Source organism: Lygodium microphyllum, chromosome 5 (genome assembly GCF_053477565.2).
Source record: "Lygodium microphyllum isolate KBCC chromosome 5, Lygodium_microphyllum_v1.1.10, whole genome shotgun sequence".
Lineage (NCBI taxonomy): Eukaryota > Viridiplantae > Streptophyta > Polypodiopsida > Schizaeales > Lygodiaceae > Lygodium > Lygodium microphyllum.
This window is the reverse complement of record NC_141139.1, coordinates 50,896,941-50,922,313: the sequence shown is the minus strand read 5'-3', so window position 1 is coordinate 50,922,313 and position 25,373 is coordinate 50,896,941. Positions and strand designations below refer to the sequence as shown.

General features: G+C 47.8%; 1 protein-coding gene across 8 annotated transcripts in view; it reads left to right on the top strand.

The window, feature by feature from the left end:
- LOC148035814 (uncharacterized) overlaps nucleotides 1–25,373 on the top strand; it is a 153,754-nt gene that overhangs the window by 76,991 nt on the left and 51,390 nt on the right. For all 8 annotated transcript variants that reach the window (XM_087677827.1, XM_087677824.1, XM_087677822.1 and 5 more), the window contains 2 exons: nucleotides 5,605–5,747; nucleotides 5,919–6,250. In XM_087677827.1, coding sequence (XP_087533953.1) covers nucleotides 5,605–5,747; nucleotides 5,919–6,250 — 475 coding nt within the window. The remainder of the gene's footprint in view (nucleotides 1–5,604; nucleotides 5,748–5,918; nucleotides 6,251–25,373) is intronic.

The window sequence follows — 25,373 nt, the reverse complement described above, 5'->3', positions numbered from 1 at the left end:
TGGGGCTTTCCCTTCTTCTTCCCTCCCTGCAAACTTGCTATAAAAGCCTTTGTGGAGCCCGATCCACTAGTACCTATATCTTTGAGTCACTCATCATACTCCAAGACTAGCGGGGGCCTTCAATTCATTATAGTTTGTTCGAGAGATGCAAGCTCATCTCTCATGGCCTTCAATTCGTTGATGTGATCCTTCATGGAAGGAGAATCATCTACACTCAACATCTGAAACTTCTTCTCAAGGGATATGCGGTGGGCAAACATCTTTCAATGGTAGTGAGAGGCTAGCTTCTTTCACACCTCCACATCAGTCTACTAGGACTGAATTTGTTAAGGTCATGCAAAGAAAAGATCTACCTTGAGAGTTGAGTTGATCCCGTAAGGCAGCACAATCCAGCATTGATCATACTTTTGGATCCTCCACGAGATGGGGTACACAATGGGAAACAAACTCCCAATGGTTGAAGGTATTGAGATTGCACTCCACCTTACATGACCACACTGAATAGTTGGGACCATCCAAGCAGTCCTCCTTGGGCAAAGAAGGAAGTATAGGCACTTGCACGAAAGGTGCCACTTGCATCTTAAGACCATGGTGACAGGCTTTAGGGAAACATGGAGGGAGGGGGGGGGGAGAGGGCTGCCATACAAATGGACTTGGTAACCTCCATTCTTCTTGGTCTTCGTGAGAATCATCGTGATAATCTCACAGCCTTTTAGAGGAATGATGAGAATGCTCATCTGCTGAATCATCAGAACCTACAAATTGGTGATAAGATATCTTTTGTGACTTGCAAAATACCCAAGAAATCTGCGTTTGCTGAAGACAACCCCTTGAACAGTAAAATTAGCTACACTTTTGCGATAGAAATGATGTAGATGGTCTACCTTGAGGAGTTGAGCTGCCACCTGCACAAGAAAACAGTTGCGTTTGCTGAAAACGCTGATGTAGACTGTTGTGTTACTGACGTGGACTATGACCTACAAAAGATGTGCTGGGTTTCAGGAAAACACTGATGTGACTGGCTGCATTTGCAACTTGGGAGGGTCACCTCACCTCCCGTCATCTCTGTGTCCTCTCGTTTGGCTCTGATACCATGTGAGAGTGCACAACAGAAGAACACGAACAGAGAGAGAAAGGAAGAGAGAGACGACATGAGAAGGAAGAAAGAAATCTGCATTGACTGAGATGAATGGTGAATACAACAATGTGGACTGATTTGTGCTTGCACGCAGCTGGATGCGTCGGTGGGGGTGCTAGATCAAGCTGAGGATGATGATAGCAGCAGCACCGGCAACGTAGGAGTATGCTGGAGATGGAATCAGCAACCTGCAGAAAAAGAATGAGTCTGCCTAGCCAGCCCAACAGCTATAAATAGTTGAAAATATGCCAAACTGGCTGACTTGCATCTAGGGCCCAAAAATGGGCTGACCTGCCAAGAAAAACCTGCTGACTGCAGCAAATGCAGTCCAACTGCACCAAAAGACTGCAAAAATGATGTCATGGCAGTAGAGATGCTGACATGGCAGTCTAAAGCAATTGTAGTGTGGCAGGGGGCAGAAAATGATTGGGAAACATAGGAAACACACGAGAAATGCACACTAAATTGTCAGAATTCCACTCAGTCAGACTTTGACAGGAACTCACAACCAAGAGATGACAGATGGAGAAACCCTAAAACAGGAAGGCTAATAGTTTAGAGGTGTACTACTAGGCACTAAGTCAATAGAATGATCCTTTGTCTTTTCAGTTGGTAATTTTCCATGTTATGAGTTAGAAAAACAATCTTGAAATTCATTTAAGAATTCTATCTGTTCTTTATTCAACATTAAAACATTGGATTTTCGAATCATCTTTACTAAAATCTTTTGTGAAGACAAAGTATGCAGAAAGATGATTTTAGTTTTTCAATGATAGGGTGGCTTGCTTTGCATTTCCAACACACGCAAAACTAGTCTTACCCATTGTATTTGGTCGCTCAGTAACAAGATTAGATATACAAATCCAATTGTAAGGCTTCTTGTCTTTTTGATCTTTAGGCGTCTGCATAGTCTTTAGACTTGCATTTTGGGCATTCATGTGCTTTATAGCCCTCTTGTTCACAAACATAGCATTTGTTTGCATCATACAATGCCAACCTTTCAACAACTTTCTTAGCACTAGCAAATGACCTTTTACCTTGTCTGTCTTTTTGAGAAAATGACTTAGAATAATTTTTAGCTTGTCAATCCCTTTTTGAGGATTTAAACTTGCCACCCAAAAATTCAGTCTTGGTGCCCATATTTTCAGTATTGTATTGTGAAGCATCTTTGCTGCCTTTAAATCTTGTGACATGGCCTTTCATTAATGCATAAGCTCTGTTTGCATTTTCTATCAATTGTGCCATGCTGATCAATTTTGTCTTCGTGTAATAGTCATGGTTTTTGTGGGTAAACTATCTTTATTTTCTCAGCCATTGTGATGTCACAAAAAGAGTTGAATGACAACAAAGTTGCCCAAAATTTGTTTATGTGCTTTTTCAAATCAGCATAATGAATTGCATCCATTTGTGCCAAGCTGTTGTTACATCTGCTTCAAAAGTGTTTGTGAGCCATTGGCAAGAGAAAACCTATTTAAAATGCATCCAAGTTGTTGGTGCCTTGCCTTGCATCAAAAGGGTTGGCCACCATTGAAGTGCATTCCCTTTTAAGAAAGTGCATGCCTTACACACTTTTGAATGCTTGGAAAAATTCCCCCCAGAGTATGTTGCATCAAATTGTTAAATGGCTGTTGCCCCACCTTCTTTGTAGTATTTAGCTTTACCCAAAGGTGTCAAGTGATCATACGTTACAAAATTGGTAGGCTTGTTGATGCCATTGCTGCTATTGTACTTAGCATATGCCAAGTAGGGCCTCCCAATTGACCAAACATTTCAGTTTCCATTGTTGGTTGCATACCAATGTTACCATATATGGAGTGTGCATTTCAGGTTGCAATGCTCCATGATAATTCCCTGAGTGCCTAGCATAGATGCCTAAAAAGCAGCTGCATTTTGCATGCTAGCATTGGTGGGTGCAATGGCATCCATAGCTTGAAACATTGATCGACCCAAAAAAATAACCTAGATGCCTGGATGGTTGAGGAATTGTTTGTTGTCCATAAGGAACATGCTGCACATTTTCCCTAATGGACAAACATGCTGCTGAACTTGAGTTCCTTGCACATTCCACCTTAAAAACGTCTGAGTGTGTGCAATACTTTTGATTGGAAAGATTGCCCATAAGCCTCACTTGGTTGTTTAGAATGCAAAGCAACCTTTTTCGCTTTTAACCTTTGGTGCAAGTTTATAACAACGCTTTTAACCTTTGGTGCAAGTTTATAACAACACTTGCCAACTATGTCCTAAACATTGCATTTGCTTCTCAAGCACCTTGTACTTGTGGAGTTGCATGTGGTTGAGCTGCATGCTCACTAATCACATTTGTTACTTGCTAAATTGCTTAGTGACTTTAGTCTCTACTATGCTTAGTATGTGTATATATATGTGTATTTATATTGACAAGCACGTATATTATTATTTATATTATAATCTATTAGTAAATTTTGAAATGCCATTTTTCCAAAAAATTTCAAATGGCTGGGACTGCGTTTCGTTAAGTTTTTGAAGCTCTCATTTCCCAAAATGCATGGAAACTATGGAGCCAAGGGAGAAGAGGAGTAAGAAGGAACATGCAGGGAGAGGGGGTGGTAGCAGTAGGAGAAGTAGCGAGTGGTGGACATGTGCGCAACAATAGGCAAGTTGGGGAGTGACCAAATAGGCATGGGAAAGAAAAGGGGGAGAGAAACTAGCATGATGGAAGAAAAGTCAAGTGGTGACTACAAATATGTGGAGAGAGGAGTGGCACAAAGGGAGGGAGAGTAGCATAAAGGGTTGGCAGCATGAGCAGTCAGCTGGGGATGGACAAAGACAGCCAGTTTGCAACAAGACTCCTAGTAGGCCAATTGGACCCTATTGTTTTTGCATGTGGAAACCCCAGTGAAAATGGAAAGCTCCCAAATGTCAAGTTTGGGTCAGTTTTTCATTGCACACAAGTGTAGCTTTTATGTCAGCTGAGGGTGGAGAGCTTAGTTGTGGGTAGGAAGACAGCTGTTGAAGCTTTAGGACAGCAGGACAGTCTGATCTAGAGCAGATTCTGCAGCTGTAAGCAGCAGGAAACCCTAAAAACGAGGTCATTGATGATTGGTAGTGCAGAAAAAGGGTTTTAGACAACAGCAAAACCCTAAAAACCAGCAAGTGACCTGATTTTCTCTCTCTAAAATAGGAGGTGATTGCTGTTGCAGCACTTACTTGGCATTAGATTGAAGGTTTCTTTTTCTGTAAAGATTGAAGGTTTCTCTCCTCCTCTATTGTCTTTTTGCCTCATCTCAGCAAATCTAAAGATATTCTGCACTGTTTTGCTGAATTCAGACCTAATTACTGCTGTAATTAGGGTTTATCAGCTGTCTTGAGAAGCGTGCCATTGAATCTTAACCATTCTCAGTTTTGCTCAGCTGTTTGAAGGTAGACAGTAGTGTATACTATCAAAACCCTAATTTATAGCAGAAATTAGGGGTTTGCAGCCACCTCAGGAACGTGCCTGTTTGAATAAAAGACCAAAGATCAGAGTAGCTGCTGAATTGAAACAACTACAGCAGATTTGATAGAGGTTGTACATCCACATTGAAGTTGACCCTCATGCATGTGTTCTCAATTCAATTTGTGCCCAAATTTTGTTAGAACCAAGGGGAAAATTAGATCCTAAAGCTGTTGGTCATTGGTGACAGCCCAAAGTATTGGAATTTGTAGAGGGCTCACTCTACATCTTAGTCAAATGCAGATTCACAGCAGTACAAGTTAAAGAAATACCGCAAGGGGTGCTAGTTTTGAGGCTAATTTGGTATAGGTTGTCCGAGTTTTTTGTAATAAAGTTTGGTTTCAGATTTGTGAATTTAGTTGCTTGCTCTAGTAAGTGTTAAATTAGGCAATCTACCACCCTATCTGAGAAGGAAGGCTGTTTTCACTTTTTTGGAGACACAAACAAGGAGAGTGGACTGCAACTAATCCCAAAAGTTGAGCATGAGAAGGGGGGATGTCTCAAGTCTTCTCCCACAAGCTTGCAGGAGACCATAATCTTGGAGGACTCCCCTATGGTTCATTTTGACAAAAGTTGCTCCAGTGAAAGGATGAGGCACAAGCTAGTTGGGAATTGAAGACCACTACAAGGCAAGGGAGTGTGATAGAAGGGACACAACCGAGGTGAGGTGGGCAGGCACGAATGGCTGCTTGTGGCTGGAGTCACAGTTTGTGCACACATGAGAGGAGAGAAGAGGTGAGCAGGCAAAAGAAGGGGGTGCAATCAAAGAGGAGAGTAGGTAAAGAGGCAGCAGGGGAAATTGAGCACACAGGGGAGGAGCAATGGTCTCCAAGTACATCAAATAATTATCTTGGCACTTGATGCACACTTCCCTCTCTGTGATATGCCACAATGACATTTTGGAACGCATGATGTTTTGTTGCTGATAAGATTGTTTGAAACTGCACTTTTATCTTTGAGATTATAATAGCTTTTGGTCTTCAAATTTTCTCAGGACTGGAAGATGCTATACAATCATGCCAGCAAGGGCCAACAGTGAGAGAAAGACTGAAGTTGGTAATAAATTGGGCACAGAAGACACAATCGACTCTCCTCTCAATCCTAAATCATGTTAGTCACAACAGCAGCAACATTCAGGTATGCCTTGTTCTACATGCCTGTAGCTTGAATATAACTGCTAGAAAGACAAGAAACAATGCAAAATAAAGATGTTTTGTCCCATCTGCATTGTTAAACTTTTGGTTTGTATTTCTTGCATATATCATGCATGACTGATTTAATTTATGTGATTATTTTTAATGATAACAGCATGGGCACAGTATCAATTGGCAATCTTACAACGGTGCAAATAAATGGGGATGCTCCATTTGGGGGCAACATAGAAACGACCAAGTCAAAAGATGCTCCTCAATCATAGAACTTTGTAGCATTCAAACAGACATCTTTGCTGAAGTTTATGCCAACATTGGAGAAATATATCTACCATGTCAAGGAAATCACCCATCTTCTTTTTCTTGTGTCAATAATAGTGTATTTTTCAGCAAATATACCAGGTGTGAGGATGGCCAAGATTTCTTAAGAAAACTTTTGTGCACTGGATGTAATGATTGTGGCTGCCCGATGGAAAAGGATCATGATGGGTAAGGTTTTTTTTCCTTGTAGCTAGACCACTCATTTCATATTAATGAAGAATTTTGATGTAGTTCAAATCTTACCACCAATGTTAGCTTAAACATGCAGGCTGGCATGTATTCACAGGGCGCACAGATAGGTAGATATAGAGGAAAATGCAGAGCTGCATTCATTTGTCATAAAGCCATTCTTTTCTGCTGAAGTTAGTCTTTTTGTAAAACCTCAAACCTCCTATGGCAACATAGTTATGCACATATACTCTGTCTTTGTGGCCTTTTGAGGCCTCTTAGTTATAGATATCCTTCTCAAAGGAGGAGATCCTAAGAACATTGAAAGGTAATCGTGTAAGAATTTAACATGATTTTCTTTTCTAAATTCCACACATCCAAAAGCCAGCAAGGGGGCACCCCTTCCTCCAAATATTGGTTGAGGGAGCAGGCAAGAACTGTGCTGGTATCACCCTTACTTACATGCATATAGCTTGTGGAGCTTGATTGCATTGGGATCCTTCTATATGACATGGTAAATAGCCCAAATTTTCATGAACACAGCATATGACTATGGGACCTTCAGGAGATCATGGTCCTTGGAGTTATGTTAGTGATTGTTTGATGAGAGATTGCTCGTTGTGTTAGGATTATTCAATTATGGGTAGTGCCCAATGTTTTAGTATTGGTGTGCACAGAACTAAGTCTATATGTTGTGTCACTACTTTTAGAGTTAGTTCAACTCCAGTTGAGTTAGGGATAGGTCTAACTTACTTAAGACCTATTGTACTTTCATTCTATCACTCTGGTACTTACAACTTTTGAGTGTGTGATTGCCGCCCACTCTTGCTTACGGTCTTGTAGTCACACACACACACATACACACACACACACACTCTCTCTCTCTCTCTCTTTTTTTGTAAAAGGTAATTGTATTAATTACGAAAAAAATACAAGATTACTGGATTACAAGATACATGATGACACAAAGCCATCATGTGAAGAGGTTTTCTCTTTCTCTCTCTCTCTCTTTTTTCTGATTACAAGATACACGAGGGCCCTAGGCCAACGTGTGGGGAAGCCCCGTAGTAATGCACTGAAAAGGTTACACCAATCATGGCAACGACCCAGAGGCAATCGCCATATGCCACGGATGCAAATCCTCCCGAGGGAGCAAGTCTGAGTGCTGGATGATATCTAGCTGCCAATGCAAGAGTCCTTTAAGCCTGGCAATATATCGGGGTACATTAGAGGCCGAATCAAAGAGAAAAGCATTGCGCGTGGTCCAAATGTGCCAGCATCCCCAATATCTGAAAAAGTGAAATAAGATCTTCTCATGTAACTGTGGCAGTGCGGGATACTTCGGGCGCACAAAAACCCAGTCGAAAGGAGTTAGCGAGGATCCCACCACCGCGCGCCAAATGTGCGACAAGAGTGACCAGATATTCTTGGCGAGCGGGCAAGAGAGAAAACGATGTCGGGCCGATTCCGCCGGTGTGGTACAGAAGAAACAATTGCCATTCGAGATGCGACGCTTGGCAAGGGCCGAGGCCAGAGGAAGACCACCAATCATCATCCGCCAAAGAAAAACCTTGCATTTGAAAGGTGTCTTATTTAGCCAGCCCTCCATCAGCGTTTTGTGCCACCATGACAGCGATTTCCGCAGTCCCCAAACAGTGTTAGCTTTCTCTCCCAGCCATTGGTGATCTTGAACAAGAAGATGATACACCTGATTAGTGGAGGCCTTTTCCAGACTCAGGCGGCCTGCAAGGTCCCAGTCCTGCCAAGGGCGATCCACAGTCAAGGCAGGAAAGGGTTGCCGACCCTGAAGCTTCGACGAAAGCTGCTCCCACAAATCACGGTATCCACGCGGGATCTTAAAGAGTCGCCGAGCAGTCCGAAATGATACAAGGACATTGCGAGTGGCAAGGGTAGCATCCGCAACCGACGTCACACCTAAACGGGCCATGCGATTAAATCTTGGTCTGAGTTGATGTGTATCTTCCCATGAAAGGAGTCTCGATACTGCCAACAATTCCAGTTGAAAGGAGTTAGTCTGCACGCGGTCCCCTACTGGGTGCCAACGGGCCTTTTGGAGCACCACTTTCCAAGAGCCGACCAGGTGCAGTAACAAAGAGGAAGAGGGGCTGGAAACACGAGAGTCAGCATTAAGGACATGCCACCAGGAGGCCCGAAGCCGTGTGCTGCCATGGCGGAGCCCGCTGTCCTCAAGAAAATAACGGGCTATGATGGTCCATGGGTGATGATCCACACACATGGCACGAAAAAGGGACCAACGGAGAGCTAACATATGAGTGTGTGCATCCAAAATAGCTCCTCCACCCATGCGCTTAGGGGTACATGCGTGTGACCATGAAATCCAAGAAATGCTGGCCTGCAGTGAATCCTTTTTCCATAACATGAAACGGATGGGATGAGTGAGGGCCTTCAAAGTAGTAGGCGTCCATGGCAACAAAGGCAGGAAATACATTAGCATTGGAAGCATGATTGTCTGGGCCACTTTGAGGCGGACATGGAATGGCCACGCTTGCGGCTTCCAGTACATAAACTTCGCCGCCAATTTTTGTGAAATCCACTCCAGCAGGGCTTTTGGCCGTACATCCATCCCCAATGGTTATCCAAGATGCCTGACAATGGAGCCACGGGAAACCACCTGGCCTTGCCAGCCTAAGGACTGCAAATCAGGCTCCGTACAACTGAGAATAGCTGACTTAAGGGCATTGATGCGAAGCCCAGAGGCCTGACCAAAGAGTGTCCAAACATCTAACGCCCTTTGAATGTTGTCCCTGTCCGCCTGCAAAATCATGAAGGTGCCATCAGCCAAAGATTGGCTAACGAAGTGTTGACCCAACGGAAGAGACAGCCCGGCCAGCTGAGCAGAGGCTGCCATGGAGGATAACATTGAAAGGACCGGGTGAGTCGCCAGGGCAAAGAAGAGAGGGCTCAAAGGACAACCCTGTCTGACCGAGCGTGCAAGGACAAATGGCTCTGTAACTCCACCATTAAGCATAACTTTGGAGGAAGCCTCAGCACTAATGGTGTAGATCAATCGGGACATTCGGGTACCAAAGCCCATAGCCGACATGAGGTCTGCAATGAAAGACCAGTCCACATAATCAAATGCCTTTTCCAAGTCCAATTGGATCAATACCACTTCCTGACCGGAGTGCCGCGCGTAGTCGATAGCCATTTGCACATTTAAGATATTATGCAGAATGTTGCGGCCCTTAATGAAACCATATTGGAGAGGATGCACAATAGCTGGAAGGTGCTTGTGGAGCCGATTCGCCAGCACTTTGGAATAGATTTTATACATGGAGCCCATCAAAGAGATTGGTCTCCAGTGTTGCAACTTTGACGGCGAAGGGATCTTTGGAATTAGTTTGATAAGGCCTTCTTTCCATGAGGAGGGCATGACCCCCGTTTCCCACACCTGCTGAAACATGGCCACCAATGGCTTCACCAACTGCGTGGCCGAGGTCTGAAAGAATTCATTAGTGAGACCATCCCAGCCAGGACTTTTATCATTCGGCAGGTGCAACAAAACGTCCATAACCTCTTCCTCGCAAATATCCGTCTCCAAAGCGGCTTGCATGTCAAGTGGAACCTGCTGGCGGACCAGATGATAGAAGACGGAGCGGGCATGCGTAACCTGGCTAGAAGGCGAGGAAGAGGAACCAAAAAGTTCCATAAAATAGTTTCTGCACATAGTGACAATGGTCTGCGGATCCGTGACCATGCGACCTTCCGAATCCTGGAGTCTGGTCATATTTTCGCGAGCCGGAGACGCATGCAAGGCGCGAAAGAACTTATGAGACTGGCAGGCGCTGTCTTGCATTGTGTCCATCAAGTTGTGCAGCTTGGCCTGTTGATAAGATTTCAACTGAAACACTTGAATAAGATGGGCCAACCGCCTCTCTAGAGACAGCAGAAAATCATCATCAGGGGAATCCAGGAGCAAGGAACGGACCAAAGCCAGTAAGTCTTCAGCTGCATGTCGACGTCGGCGGCATAGCGAGGCATGATGGATTCCATACTGGCGAGCAACCCGCTGCACATTCGAGAGCAGCCGTGCAAACGAAGGCCAGCCCTCAGAGGCGAAGTCCAATAAGAACCTCTCGATCAGCTGCTGCATATAGCCCTGGAAAATTGAATGCTTCAAATAAGAGGAGTTGAAACGTAAAGGGAGCCTATCCAGGAATTGCAGAAAAGGTGCAATAGAGTGTGCCCGCATCTCAAGCTGGAGGGAAAAATGGTCCGACAACGCATATTGCCGCAGGACCTTCATTTCCAGCATCTCAGGAAGAAAATCATCGCCCTGCATGATATACATTCTGTCCAGTCGCGACCAGGTAGTTGCATATTGTGCGGAATGAAAAGTAAACCCTGAAAAAGAAGGGTGAAGCCACGACCAAAGATCTTGCTTGAGCACGTGCAAAGCAAAGGAACTCCACACCCGGCTTTCCGGCGTATCCATTACCGAATGCCCTGAAGTGGACTGAGAAGAGTCAACACACATATTGAAATCTCCCATCAAGAATCCCCTTCGGCCGAGTGACATGGAGCCCTGCAAAGTGGACCAAAGATCCCGTCGGGATGCGGGATCATTCGGAGCATAGAGGCCCAATAGCCATAAAATCTCTCCTTCAAATAAGACCTCGATCACCAGAAAGCGGCCCTGCACATCATTTTTAACAAGGACAGGCTGATATTTCTCATGGACAATCATCAGCACGCCCGAATAGTGCGTAGCATGGGTCCCTGCATAAAACAGACGGAATCCATGACAATCCATCACTTTTCCTGCTTCACCGTGACTTTTATGCTCAACTGCACACAATACATCCCACTGGTTTTCGTGCAAGACGGTCCACATGGCATGTTGCTTATGGCGAGAGCAAATGCCTCGCACATTCCACGTGGCTATCTTCATGTATCCTCAAAGAAGGAAGTCAGGAACGAGGCACTTGCTGCCTCGATTTCACCTTTTCCGCGAGAGCATCTAGGACACCCTCATCCAGAAAATCAGCCAACACCGCAAAAGAATTCGGGCGACCTGCTTTGGAGGTAGAAGGGAAATCCACTGCCTTGGGAGAGGGGCGGGGATAACTCCGATCCCAGGGTGTAATAACATTTCCTTTGGCATCGAACGCCAGCTTGGCAGGTGGGCCTCTGGGGCCGTCGGTATAGGCTCTCCTTGGAGACTGATTGCGGGGGCCCGACGGGGCCATAGGACGCGCCGCCTGCTGTGAAGTGGCCATTTCTTTCCGGCGCGTATACGTGCGCACGGAATCCTGGGAAGCGGGAGGCCCAGGATCCGCCAGGCTTGCATCCAACTTTTTACCTTTTTTAGGACGTGCCTCAATCTAGTCAGTGGGACGGGAATCCACACTCCGGACCTGTTGTTTGCCTTTATCCATGACATGAGGAGACTGAAGGGCTTCCGGGGGCGTGGCATCAAGCACCATGTCGTCCTTGGGCAGCACAACCTGCGCATCCTCCGAAGACGATTGCTTTTCAGGGCATTCGGCCATGAAATGCCCCAATTTACCACATGAAAAGCAGTGGCCCGCAAAGTTGCCCCATTTTAAGCGAAAATACAAAGGATGCATGCCCGAACAACTGAGGCGAAGCCACGCAGGCCTTTTCCTGGCCGTGTCCTATAGCATGCATAAACGGTTGCGGTTCATCGCCCTGAGGCTTGGGGGAACTAGCACTGTTCCCACAACTGCCATCGCATCCTTCAACATGGGCCAATAGACCGCCGGACAGTTTTCCACCTCTACCCACACCGGGCATTCGCGTTGAAGCAGACGCTGGAAGTCGGCCATGGGGCGCCATGGCACAACATGAACCAAGCGGCGATCAAAGAATAGCGGCAACTTGGACAGGAGCTCAGCACGATGCGTATCCGATTTCAGCAGGACCTCATAAAACCCGCGAGGTCCAAGGAAGATCTCCTCAACAGACTCCCCTTGCAATAGATGGTGCAGCCACTGGCAAATATGCGAGAGCACTGGGATCCTGCCAGTGAAGAAAAGTATAACTGCACGGTCATAGAATACCGAGAAGGATCGCAAGACTGATTTGGGATCCACCGTGGCTTCTAGCACATCATCCGTTCCCGCACCAGAAAAAGATTCGGTATTATGCTGGACATAATCGCCGAGCAGAGTATTGGCGAAGTCCAGCAAATGCTCCCAGCCGATTTCCTGCGACTCCACAGCAGCAGAGGCCACTTGCGCATAGGAGCGTTCCGGAGGACTCATTGGCTCATCAGGCGTATGCTTGGAGCGTTTGCCGGTAGGCAGCTGTTCAGAACTCGGCGGCAACTCCTCCGTGCATGGCACCATATCTTCCGGCTCCTCTGCATTGGAATCAGGGCCAAGGGCTGCCACCGTCCGGTCAAGAAAATCCAAATCCAGGCCGGCCATACTGCTGTCTTCACACAGAGGGCGAGCTCTCTCTCTCTCTCTCTCTCTCTCTCTCTCTCGTGAGGCAGAGGTGCACGTCTGTCTGCCTCAGTCGTGGCCTGTCCAGAGATAGTGTAGGTGACGCAGAGGGCAAGGCGCAACCCTAATGATGCAGGGTTACGAGCACGATTCGCAGGACTGAAGGGCAATTGCAGGGACCACGGCGTGCAGGGACCACGAGGCTCAGGTTTGATGGCGACAGCAGGGACCTCGAATCGCAGGGCTGACAGGCGATGTCTGCGACCAGGACCCGCAGGTCAAACGGCCCGCGGCAGGGACAGGCAGTCGATAGGCGACGGCGCCCAGGACTGACGCGACGGCAAGGACTCCAGCACGCAGGGCGGACGGGTGACGATGACGACTAGGACCTGAGGTTGACTCGCGGAAGGTGTTGTCGCAGGTCGTGGAGGCTGAACGGGAGCAGGAACGCAGATGTCTGATACCGCGATGGCGGAAGCGAAGGGCGGACAGGTCAGACGACCAGGGCGACGGAACTTGTGCACGCCACAGGCAGTGGGCCCTGCGGCGCAAGCCCAGGCAAGGGCACGCGACCCTTAGGCAGCCGACTGTGCGCAATGGTACAGGCAAGGGTTTTGGCAGGTCGAGGCAGGACAGTCGCGACAGGTCGCCATCGTCGTCCTCTCCAATCAATCTCTCTCTCTCTCCTCTCTCTCTCTCTCTCATGTGCACCACCTACGGAGCATTGATTCCATTCTCTCTCTCTCTCTCTCTCTCTTTGTCTCTCTCTCTAGGATCTACCTACAGAGGGATATTACACTAGGGACATGCACCCATAGTTACTTGGAGTTTCGGAAACGGCGAAACGGAAACGGTGGGGAAATGGTAGAAACAGAGTTTCGTCTCTAGGAAGAAATGGGGAAATGGGGATACAAGGAAATATGTAACCCCGATTTAATATATAATATAGATAATAGATGACAATAAGCCACACTTGTCACTTGATCGAGAAATACTTGACATACATGATTAACATACAATTGATTATTGACATTGAAATTTGATAATATCATACTAGGTCGGAGGTCCTAAATCCTAACTTCTATAACTTGTTATCTATAGCCTGCACCAATTTCCAAAATCGAATGATACATCAGGATTTATACAATATACTTAAACTTTGAATTGGCAAGTGCCAAGCACACTCTAAAGATATTCATAGATCACACTTTAAAGATTGGATCATTACAATTTACATGTAACATGATAATAGATATACATGAATCACAAAAACACCTAGAGGCTGGATCGTATTCATGAATCATGAAAAAAAGATACAAGAGTATAAAAGATAAGATGATAATTAATGATCCATAAAACACCACGGGTGACGGTCCACTGAGTCCTCAGTCAATGACCATAAACATAAATGATAATACACAGTCACATGAGAGCATCAGGCTGCAGCGTGAGATAGTCATAGCTTCACGAATTAGAATCACGATTCACAAGCTACAAGCTACAACCACACAGAAATTTGAGAGAGAGAGAGAGAGAGAGAGAGAGAGAGAGAGAGAGAGAGAGAGAGAGAGAGAGAGAGAGAGAGAGAGAGAGAGAGAGAGAGAGAGAGAGAGAGAGAGAGAGAGAAGAGTCGGGCGCGTCCCTGCCGTCACTGGACCTGCGCGTCGCTGCTGCCGCCAGCCATCGTCTAGACCTGCGCGTCTCTGCTGTCGCCCGGACCTGCGCGCGCCCTCCTCGAACGGACCTGCGACTCGTTGCGTTAGCCACGTTACTTCACGCCGCGTTGCTTGTGCCGTTACTTCGCGCCACGTTGCAGACGCTCACCAGATTTGCCCACCCTGCTGGCCTGCAGTCCTTCTGATCGTGCTCCTCCTGATTTGCACAGGTGCTGCGAACCCTAATCTCGCTTGTTTTTACAACGACAGAAAGCGTCATGTTATGGCCAGGGCGTGTCTGCGTCTCTGCAAAGGTCAGAGTGCTCATTGCCTAGAGAGAGAGAGAGAGAGAGAGAGAGAGAGAGAGAGAGAGAGAGAGAGAGATTGGTCCTGCGCGCCCTCTGCCCCACCACTCAGGCGGCTGCACTGCAGAATTCACCTCTTCTAGGTTTCTAGCATAATAGAAAGAATTCTGTGATACAGTAGAGGTCGTCCTCCGCCGTGTGAGAAACCAGCTTACAGGGGTGCAGATTTCTAACTCAGCCGACAGCGATCTGCACTGTGCGTCAGTCCTCCTTCGAGATCAGATCGTGCTACACGATGGCTGGTTTGGATTTGGATTTCATAGACCAAATAGTGGCAGCACTTGGCCTGGATTCTGATGCTGAGGAACCTGAGGATATGGTTCCGTGCACCGAAGAGATGCCCCCGGGTCCTGACATCCAGCCTGCGGGTAAACGTACCAAGCATACCTCGGAAGAGATAGGTGTTCATCAGGATCGTTCCTATGCGCAGGTTGCTTCGGATTCTGTGGACTCTGAGGATGTTGACTGGGAGCACTTGCTGGAATTTGCCAACACTTTGCTTGGCGATTATGTTCAACATAACCAGGAAGTCTTTTCTGACTCTGCACCTGACGATGTTCTGGAAGCCACCGTGGACCCAAAAACTGTCCTACGCTCCTTTTCGGTGTTTTATGATCGCGCTGTGATACTCTTCTTCACTGGTCGAATCCCGCTGCTTTCCCATATTCGCCAATGGCTGCAGAGTCTGCTACAAGGGGAATGTGTTGAAGAGATTTTTGTTGGGTCCCGAGGTTTTTTTGAGGTCCTGTTGAAATCTGAGACGCACCGTGCTGCTCTCCTGTCTAAACTGCCTTTGTTTTTTGATCGCCGGTTGGTTCATGTGGTTCCATGGCGCCTGATGGCAGATTTTCAGCGCCTGCTGCAATGTGAATGCCCTGTGTGGGTAGAAGTGGAAAATTGTCCGCTTGTTTATTGGCCACTATTGAAGGATGCTATGGCCGCTGTGGGCACGGTTCTGGTCCCTCCCAGTCTCAAGGCTGTGAATCGCAACTGCTTGTGTATGTTATGGGACACTGCAAGGAAAAGGCCTGCCTGGTTACGCCTCAATTGCTCCGGCATGCATCCATTACACTTTCGTTTGAAATGGGGCAATTTTTTAGGACATTGCTTTTCTTGTGGACAGTTGGGGCATTTTATGGTCGAATGCCCGGAGCAGCAACACACTTCAGATGTTGGCCATGTTGCGCCGCCCATGGAAGATATGGTGTGTGATGCTCCGTCGCTGGATACTATCTACCCGCCCCAAGTTCTGGCCAAAGGTAAACAACAGGTTTCGGGTCTGGATTCCCGTGCCACTGATTGGGTTGAAGTACGTGCAAAAAAAGGCAACAGGGTTGTTGCTGGCATGGAGAATACTGTGCCTACTACCTCACAAGATTCCATGCGTACATATATGCGCAGGAAGGAAATGTCGTCTTCCGAGCGCTGTGCTCCTGCTATGGTTTCCTCTGCCCTCCGTCCTCAGCCCGCCAGGAAAATGTATTCGGATCGTCCAAAGGGTCCACCTGCTAAGCTGGCTTTTGATACCAGAGGCAATGTCATTACCCCGTGGGACCGTCGTTATCCCCGTTCAAACCCCAAGCCAACAGATATGCCGTCTACTTCCAAATCTGGTCCTCAGAACTCTTTTGCGGTGTTGGCGGATTTCTTGGACGAGGGAGTCTTGGACATTCTGGCCGACAAAGTCAAATCGAGGCAAGCTGTGCCTCGTACCTGATTTTGTTTTGAATACACATGAAAATAGCCACGTGGAATGTGCGAGGAATTTGTTCTCGACACAAGCAACATGCCATGTGGACTGCATTGTATGAGAATCAGTGGGATGTCCTGTGCGCTGTTGATCACAAGAGTCACGGTGAAGCCGGAAAAGTTGTGGATTGCCATGGCTTTCGTTTGTTCTATGTAGGAACACAGGCCATGCATTATTCGGGTGTGCTCATGATTGTACATGACAAATATCAGCCTGTTCTTATTAAAAATGGTGTTCATGGCCGCTTTTTGGTGATCGAAATTTTATTCGAAGGGGAAATCTTATGGTTACTTGGTCTCTATGCTCCGAATGATTCGTTATCTCGTCGAGAGCTTTGGCAGACTTTGCAGACCTCCTTGTCACTTGGCAGACGGGGCTTCTTCATGGGGATTTCAATATGTGTGTTGATTCTTCCCAGTCCACATCGGAGCATTCGGTAATGGATGCGCTGGAAAGTCGTATGTGGCATGAGTTGGCTCTTGCTATTCTTAAGCAAGATCTCTGGTCCTGGCTACACCCGTCTTCTACAGGGTTTACTTTCCATTCTGCCCAGTATGCAACAACATGGTCGCGGTTGGACCGTATATATATCATGCAGAATGATGATTTTCTTCCTGAGATGCTCGAAATAAAAGTGTTGCAGCAATATCCCTTGTTGGACCATTTCCCTCGGCAGCTCGAGTTGCTTGCACAACCCATTGCACCTTTCAAGCAATTTTTGGAGAGACTCCCTTTGCGTTTCAACTCGTCTTACTTGAAGCATGCAATCTTTTAGGGCTATATTCAGCAATTGATCGACAGATTCTTCTTGGACTTTTCCTCTCAGGGCACTGCGTCATTTGAAAGATTGCTCTCTAATGTGCAGCGGGTTGCTCGGCAGTATGGGATCTATCATGCCTCTCTTTGTAGGTGGCGTTGACAGGCAGCGGAGGACCTGTTGGTTTTGGTTCGTTCTCTATTGGTGGACACTCCGGATGATGCATTTCTGCTCGCACTGGCCATGCGGGTGGCTGATCTTATTAAAGAATTCCAGTTGAAATCATATCAGCAGACCAAATTGCAACATCTGACAAAGACTTTGCAAGATAGTACATGTTAGACCCATAAGTTCTTTCGAGCTCTCCACGCCTCTCCTGCTCGAGAGAATATGACCAGACTCGAGGATGTAGAAGGCCACCTTATCCTGGATCCACAGACTATTGTGCATATGTGCAAGAATTATTTCCGCAACCTTCTCGGTTCCACTTCTCCACCTTCAGCCCAAATTACTCAGGCCCGTTCGGTTTTTTATGACCTGGTCCGCAATCAGCTTCCGCAGGACATGCAAGCTACTATGGAGTCAAATATTTGTGAGGCAGAGGTTATGGACGTCTTGTTACACTTGCCCAAGGATAAAAGTCCGGGTTGGGATGGTCTCACCAATGAGTTCTTTGAAGCTTTTGCTACCCAACTGGCGAAACCATTGCAGGCTTTGTTTCAGCAGGTGTGGGAAACGGGGATCATGCCTTCCTCATGGAAAGAAGGACTTATTAAACTGCTTCCAAAAGTTCCTTCGCCATCTAAGTTGACACAGTGGCGTCCAATTTCTTTGATGGGTTTAATGTACAAAATCTTTTCCAAAGTAATGGCGAATCGGCTCCATAAGCATCTCCGTGCCCTTGTACACCCTCTCCAGTATGGTTTCATTAAGGGCCGAAATATTCTGCACAATGTATTGAATGCTCAACTGGCAATTGATTATGCAAGGCATTCTAATCAGGAGGTAGTACTGATTCAACTGGACCTGGAAAAGGCTTTTGACTATCTGGACTGGTCTTTCGTTGCTGAACTTATGTCTGCTATGGGCTTTGGTGCTCAGATGTCTCGTCTAATCTACACCATAAGCGCTGCGGCGTCTTCGCGAGTCATGCTGAACGGAGGTGTTACTGAGCCATTTGTCCTTGCCCGTTCTGTCAGACAGGGGTGCCCTTTGAGCCCTCTATTCTTTGCCCTTGCGAAGCATCCAGTTCTTTCCATGTTATCTCATATGGCAGCCTCTTCTCAGTTGGCCGGACTATCACTTCCTACAGGATAGCACTTCATTAGCCAATCCCTGGCGGATGATACCTTTATGATTTTGCGTGCGGACAAGGATAACCTTTGAAAAGCATTGGATGTTTGGGGTCTCTTTGGTCAGGCGTCCGGCCTTCGTATCAATGCGCTCAAATCAGCCATTCTAAGCTGCACGGGGTCGGATTTGCAGTCCTTGGATTGGTAGGGTCTGGTTGTTCCTCGTGGCTCCATTGTTAGGCATCTTGGGTACCCTTTGGGTGTTGATGTTCCCCCAAAGCAGCTTCTGGAGTGGATTTCTTAGAAAATGGTGGCTAAGTTTATGTATTGGAAGTCTCAGGCCTGGCCCTTCCATGTTCGCCTCAAAGTAGCCCAGACCATTATGTTGCCAATGCTCACATATTTCTTGCCATTGTTGCCGTGGACTACTACGACTCTGAATGCTCTTACTCAGTCTATTCGCTTCATGCTATGGAAGAAGGACTCATTGCATGCAGGTATTTCCTGGATCTCGTGGTCGCATGCGTACATCCCCAAACGCATGGGTGGCGGAGCTATTTTAGATGCCCACACTCACATGCAGGCACTCCGTTGGTCTCTTTTCCGCGCCATGTGCTCGGATCATCATCCGTGGGTCGATATAGCCCGTTATTTTCTTGAGGGCCATGGGCTTCTGCATGGCAATACCCAAATCCGGAGTTCTTGATGGCATGTTCTTAATGCTGATTCGTGGTTCTCCAGTTCTTCTTCATCGGTGCTTATTCATTTGGTATGTTCTTGGAAACACGTCCTCCAGAAGGCTCAGTGGCATCCAACGGAGGATCGCTTAGCTACTAACTCCTTTCGATTGGAATTACTGGCAGTCTCGCGTTTACTTTCGTGGGAAGGTAAACAAGAGCTTAGACTACAATTCAACCGGATGGCACGTTTGGGCTTGTCTTCGGTTGCGGATGCCACCCTTGCCAGTCGCAATGTGCTTATATCATTTCGTATAGCTAGGAGGCTTTTCAGGATCCCTCGTGGATATAGGCCTTTGTGGGAACAGCTTTTGAGGGTGCTCTAGAGCCGACAACCCTTTCCTGCCCTTGCTTCGGATCATCCCGGGCAGGATTGGGACCTACAAGGCCGGCTGAATTTAAGCAAAGCTTTTGCTAACCAAGTCTATCATCTTTTGATTAAAGATCATCAATGGCTAGTTACTAAAGCAAATGATTTATGGGGATTGCGTAAATCTCGGTCATGGTGGAGGGAAACTGTAATGGAGGGCTGGTTGAATAAAACACCCTTTAAATATAAAGTCTTTCTTTGGAGAGTGATGATTGGTGGTCTTCTGCTTGCTTCAGCTCTTTTCAAGCGACGAATCTCCAATGGCACCTGTTTCTTTTGCACCACTACTGTGGAATCCGCCCGCCACCGATTCATTTCTTGCCCCATTGCTAAGAAAGTCTGGTTATTTTTGTGGGCTGTTTGGCAAGGGGTGGTTGGTTTCACCCTGCGCCCCTTTGATTGGGTTTTTGGCCAGCCCAAATACCCCACTCCGGCACAGCCACATATGAAGCTATGTATCACTTTCTTCGATATTGGGGCTGTTGGCATAACTGGACCATTCGGAATGCTTTTCTTTTTGACTCCGCCTATAATGTTCAGCAGCATATTGCTAGGCTTAAGGGCCTCTTGTATTGGCAGTTAGCTCTTCTCGACCATTCTGATTTGCTCTCTAGGGAGGACTTACGTCCCTGGCATATGGCAATTTCCTCCGCGTCTTTGCCATGACATTGTAACTTGTAGTACTTGGAACCTCTTCACATGATGGCTTAGATTGTCGTCATGTATCTTGTAATCAAGTAATCTTGTATTTTTTTCGTAATTAATACAAAAAAGAGAGAGAGAGAGAGAGAGAGAGAGAGAGAGAGAGAGAGAGAGAGAGAGAGAGAGAGAGAGAGAGCGATTTACGAAAGAGAGCGATGGCGGATCATGGTCGCGCCCTGCCATTCCTCCTGTTTCGTTAGTCCTCGGTTGCTCCCTCTGGCGTGTAGACGGTGTCAGCGTCGCTCGTCCGTCGCCCTGTTGTCATGTGTCCCCGCGTCTCCTACATCTCGATCCGGAGCGTCGCCTTGTTCCATCCCGCTTTCCGTTCCGCACTATCTATCGCCTGTCGCGTTGCCACGTCTGCAGTTGCCCCGTCTCCGTCCCCTGTGTTGTTGTTCGAGGCTCCGCCAGCGTGCTTTGTCCTTTCGTGCAAAGGCGCCCAGCTCTTAGCGGCAGTGTCGTGGATAGCGTGCCCATTGATCTGTACACGTATATATATATATATATATATATATATATATATATAGAGAGAGAGAGAGAGAGAGAGAGAGAGAGAGAGAGAGAGAGAGAGAGAGAGAGAGAGAGAGAGCGATGGCGGATCGTGGTCGCGCCCTGCCATTCGTCCTGTTTCGTCAGTCGTCGGTTGCTCCCTCTGGCGTGTAGACGGTGTCAGCGTCGCTCGTCCGTCGCCTGTCCTGGGCACGGGGGTCCCTGCCATCGCCCTCTCGTCACGTGGCCCCGCGTCTCCTACATCTCGATCCGGAGCGTCGCCTTATTCCGTCTCGCCTTCCGTCCCGCACTGTCTATCGCCTGTCGCGTTGCCACGTCTGCAGTTGCCCCGTCTCCGTCCCCTATGTTGTTGTTCGAGGCTCCGCCTGCGTGCTTTGTCGTTTCGTGCAGAGGCGCCCGGCTCTTAGCGGCAGTGTCGTGGACAGCGTGCCCACTGATGTGTACACGTAGAGAGAGAGAGAGAGAGAGAGAGAGAGAGGAATATAGAGAGAGAGAGAGAGCGATGGTGCGCAACAGGATGGCGATGGCGATGGCGAACCTGTCCGTGACTTGACTGCGCCAGCGATTTCTCGGCCTCTCCTGCTCGTCCAGGGCAGCCCGTCGCCTCCTGCAGGTGCGAGAGAGAGAGAGAGAGAGAGAGAGAGAGAGAGAGAGAGAGAGAGAGAGAGAGAGAGAGAGAGAGAGCGAGCATGTGCGCCTGCTTCGGACGCCCTTTGCGCTGCCCTGCGCGCCGCCCTGCCCTGTCGCCCGTCGCTACCCCCTGCGCGCCCTTTGTTGCCCCCTGCCCCGTCGCCCTTTGTCGCCCCCTGCGTGACGTCCTTGACCTGCCTGCGTGTTGCACTTCCCTGCCCTGCGATTTCTTCGCCGCCCTGCCCTGCGTGCTGCCTGGCCCCTTCCCCCAGGGCAGTGCAGGCTCGATTGGACCCTGCGTGAAGCTGGGGACCTGCAATCCGACCCTGCGCAGGATCGACCTCACCTAACCTAGCTCGCCCTCTGCCAGGACGTTCCATCGCCCCTTGCCTGCTGCCCGCCTTGAGCCACCAACGGCAAGCAGCCAGTCACCCCCAGGTTGCCACACAGAGCGCGCGACAGCGTGAGCCAGCAACGGGAACGAGCCCGTCTCTGCCTGCGAAGAGGAAGAACGGCCGGTGCAGTCCTGCTTCCCGTGAGATTTTCGTTCAGCCTCTGACCGGTATACGCAGCAATACACCATGGCCGGCTTGGACTTGGATTTTATAGACCAAACGGTGGCAGCGCTTGGTCCGGACTCTGATACCGAGGAACCCGATGATATGGTTCCGTGCAATGAAGAGACGCCCACTGCTCCTGACTTTCAGCCTGCAGGCAAACGCACCAAGCACACTTCGGAGGCGTCAATGGATCATTAGGATCGTTCTTATGCGCAGGTTGCTTCGGACTCTGTAGACTCTCAGGATGTTGACTGGGAGCATTTGCTAGAGTTTGCAAACACTTTACTTGGTGATTATGTTCAACATAATCAGGAAACCTTTTCTGAATCTGCACCGGAAGATGTTTTGGAAGCCATTGTTGACCCCAAATCTGTCTTGCGCTCCTTTTCAGTATTCTATGATCGCGCGGTGATACTCTTCTTCACTGGTAGAATCCCCTAGATTTCCCGTATTCGCCAGTGGCTGCATAGCCTGCTACAAGGGGAATGTGTTGAAGAGATTTTTGTGGGGCCCCGCGGTTTTTTTGAGGTGTTGTTAAAATCTGAGACGCACCATGTTGCTCTTCTGTCTAAATTGCCTCTGTTTCTTGATCGCCGTTTGGTCCATGTTGTACCATGGCGCCCAATGGCAGATTTTCAGCGCCTGCTACAACGGGAGTGCCCTATATGGGTTGGAAAATTGCCCGGCTGTTTATTGGCCACTGTTGAAGGAAGCCATGGCTACTGTGGGCACGGTTCTGGTCCCTCCAAGTTTAAGGGCAGTGAATCGTAATCGCTTATGTATGTTATGGGACACTACCAGGAAAAGGCCTGCGTGGTTACGTCTCAATTGCTCTGGCATGCATCCCTTACACTTTCGTTTGAAATGGGGCACTTTTGTAGGACACTGCTTTTCCTGTGGCAAATTAGGGCACTTCATGGCCGAGTGCCCAGAACAGCAACACCCTTCAGATGCGGGGCATGTAGCGCTCCCCATGGAAGATATGGTCTGTGATGTCCCATCGCAGGATGCTATTCATCCACCCAAAGCTCTGGATAAAGGTAAACAACAGGTTTCGGTTTTAGCCTCCCATGGCACCGACTGGGTTGAAGTACGCGCAAAAAAAGGTAACAGGGTGATTGCTGGTATGGAGAATTCTGTGCCTTCTGCGCCACAAGATTCCATGCGTACTTATATGCGCAGGAAAGAAATGTTGCCGTCAGAGCACTCTCCTCCTGCGATGGCTTCCTCTGCCCCCCGTCCTTAGCCCCCTCGGAGAGTGTATTCGGATCGTCCAAAGGGTCCACCAGCTAAGCTGACTTTTGATACCCGAGGCAATGTCATTACCCCGTGGGATCGTCGTTCTCCCCGCTCCATTCCCAAGCCAGCAGATATGCTGTCTACCTCCAAATCTGGTCCGCAGAACTCTTTTGCCGTGTTGGCTGATTTCTTGGATGAGGGAGTCCTGGATATTCTTGCGGACAAGGTCAAAGCAAGGCAAGCCGTGCCTCGTACCTGATTTTCTTTTACAAAAACCATGAAAGTAGCCACTTGGAATGTGCGAGGAATCTGTTCTCGCCATAAGCAACATGCCATGTGGACTGTATTGCATGAGAATCAGTGGGATGTCTTGTGTGTTGTTGAACACAAGAGTCACGCTGAAGCTGGAAAAGTTGTAGACTGTCATGGCTTTCGTCTGTTCTATGCAGGGACACAGGCCATGCGTTATTCTGGTGTGCTCATGATTGTACACGAAAAATATCAACCTCTTCTTATTAAAAATGATGTGCATGGCCGCTTTGTGGTGATTGAAATTTTACTAGATGGAGAAATCTTATGGTTACTTGGTCTCTATGCACCGAATGATCTTTTATCGCGCCGGGAGCTTTGGCATACTTTGCAGACTTCTTTGTCACTTGGCAGACGGGGCCTCTTCATGGGCGATTTCAATATGTGTGTTGATTCTTCGCAGTCCACCTCGGAGCATTCGGTGATGGACGCGCCGAAAAGCCGTAGGTGGCATGAGTTGGCTCTTGCTGTTCTTAAGCAAGATCTCTGGTCCTGGCTGAACCCCTCTTCTACAGGGTTTACTTTCCATTCCGCTCAGTATGCAACAACTTGGTCGCGGCTGGACCGCATATACATCATGCAGAATGATGATTTCCTCCCTGAGATGCTTGAAATGAAAGTCTTGCAGCAATATGCATTGTCGGACCATTTTCCTCTGCAGCTTGAGATGCTCACACACCCCATTGCACCTTTCAAGCGATTTCTGGACTGGCTCCCTTTGCGTTTTAACTCCTCTTATTTGAAGCATGCAATCTTTCAGGGTTATATGCAGCAATTGATTGATAGATTCTTACTGGACTTCTCTTCTTAGGGCACTGCCTCCTTTGAAAGATTGCTCTCTAATGTGCAGCGGGTTGCTCGCCAGTATGGAATCCATCATGCCTCTCTTTGTCGACAGCGTCGGCAAGCCGCCCAGGACTTGCTGGCTTTGGTCCATTCTCTGCTGATGGATACTCCAGATGATGCGTTCTTACTAGCACTGGCAATGCGTGTGGCTCATCTTATTCAAGAATTTCAGTTGAAATCGTATCAGCAGGCCAAACTGCAGCATCTGACGGAGACTTTGCAAGATAATGCGTGTCAGACTCATAAATTCTTTCGAGCCCTCCATGCCTCTCCTCCTCGAGAGAATATGACTAGACTTCTGGATGCAGACGGGCAACTGGTCCTTGATCCGCAGACTATTGTGCGTATGTGCAGGGATTATTTCATTGATCTTCTTGGTTCCACTTCGCCACCTTCAGCCCAAACTACTCAGGCCCGTTCAGTCTTTTATGACCTGGTTCGTAATCAGGTTCCGCAAGACATGCAAGCCACTATGGAGTCAGATATTTGTGAGGCGGAGGTTGTAGATGTTTTGTTACACTTACCCAAGGATAAAAGTCTTGGTTGGGATGGTCTCACCAATGAGTTCTTTGAGGTTTTTGCTACCCAATTGGCGAAACCATTAACGGCTTTGTTTCAGCAGGTGTGGGAAACGGGGATTATGCCTTTCTCATGGAAAGGACTTATTAAATTGCTTCCGAAGGTTCCTTTGCCGTCTATGTTGAACCATTGGCGCCCAATTTCTTTAATGGGGTCTATGTACAAAATCTTTTCCAAAGTAATGGCGAATCGGCTCCACAAGCATCTCCTTGCCATTGTGCATCCACTTCAATATGGTTTTATTAAGGGCCGAAACATTCTGCACAATGTGTTAAATGCACAACTGGCGATTGATTATGCACGGCATTCTAATCAGGAGGTCGTACTGATTCAATTGGACCTGGAAAAGGCTTTCGACTATTTGGACTGG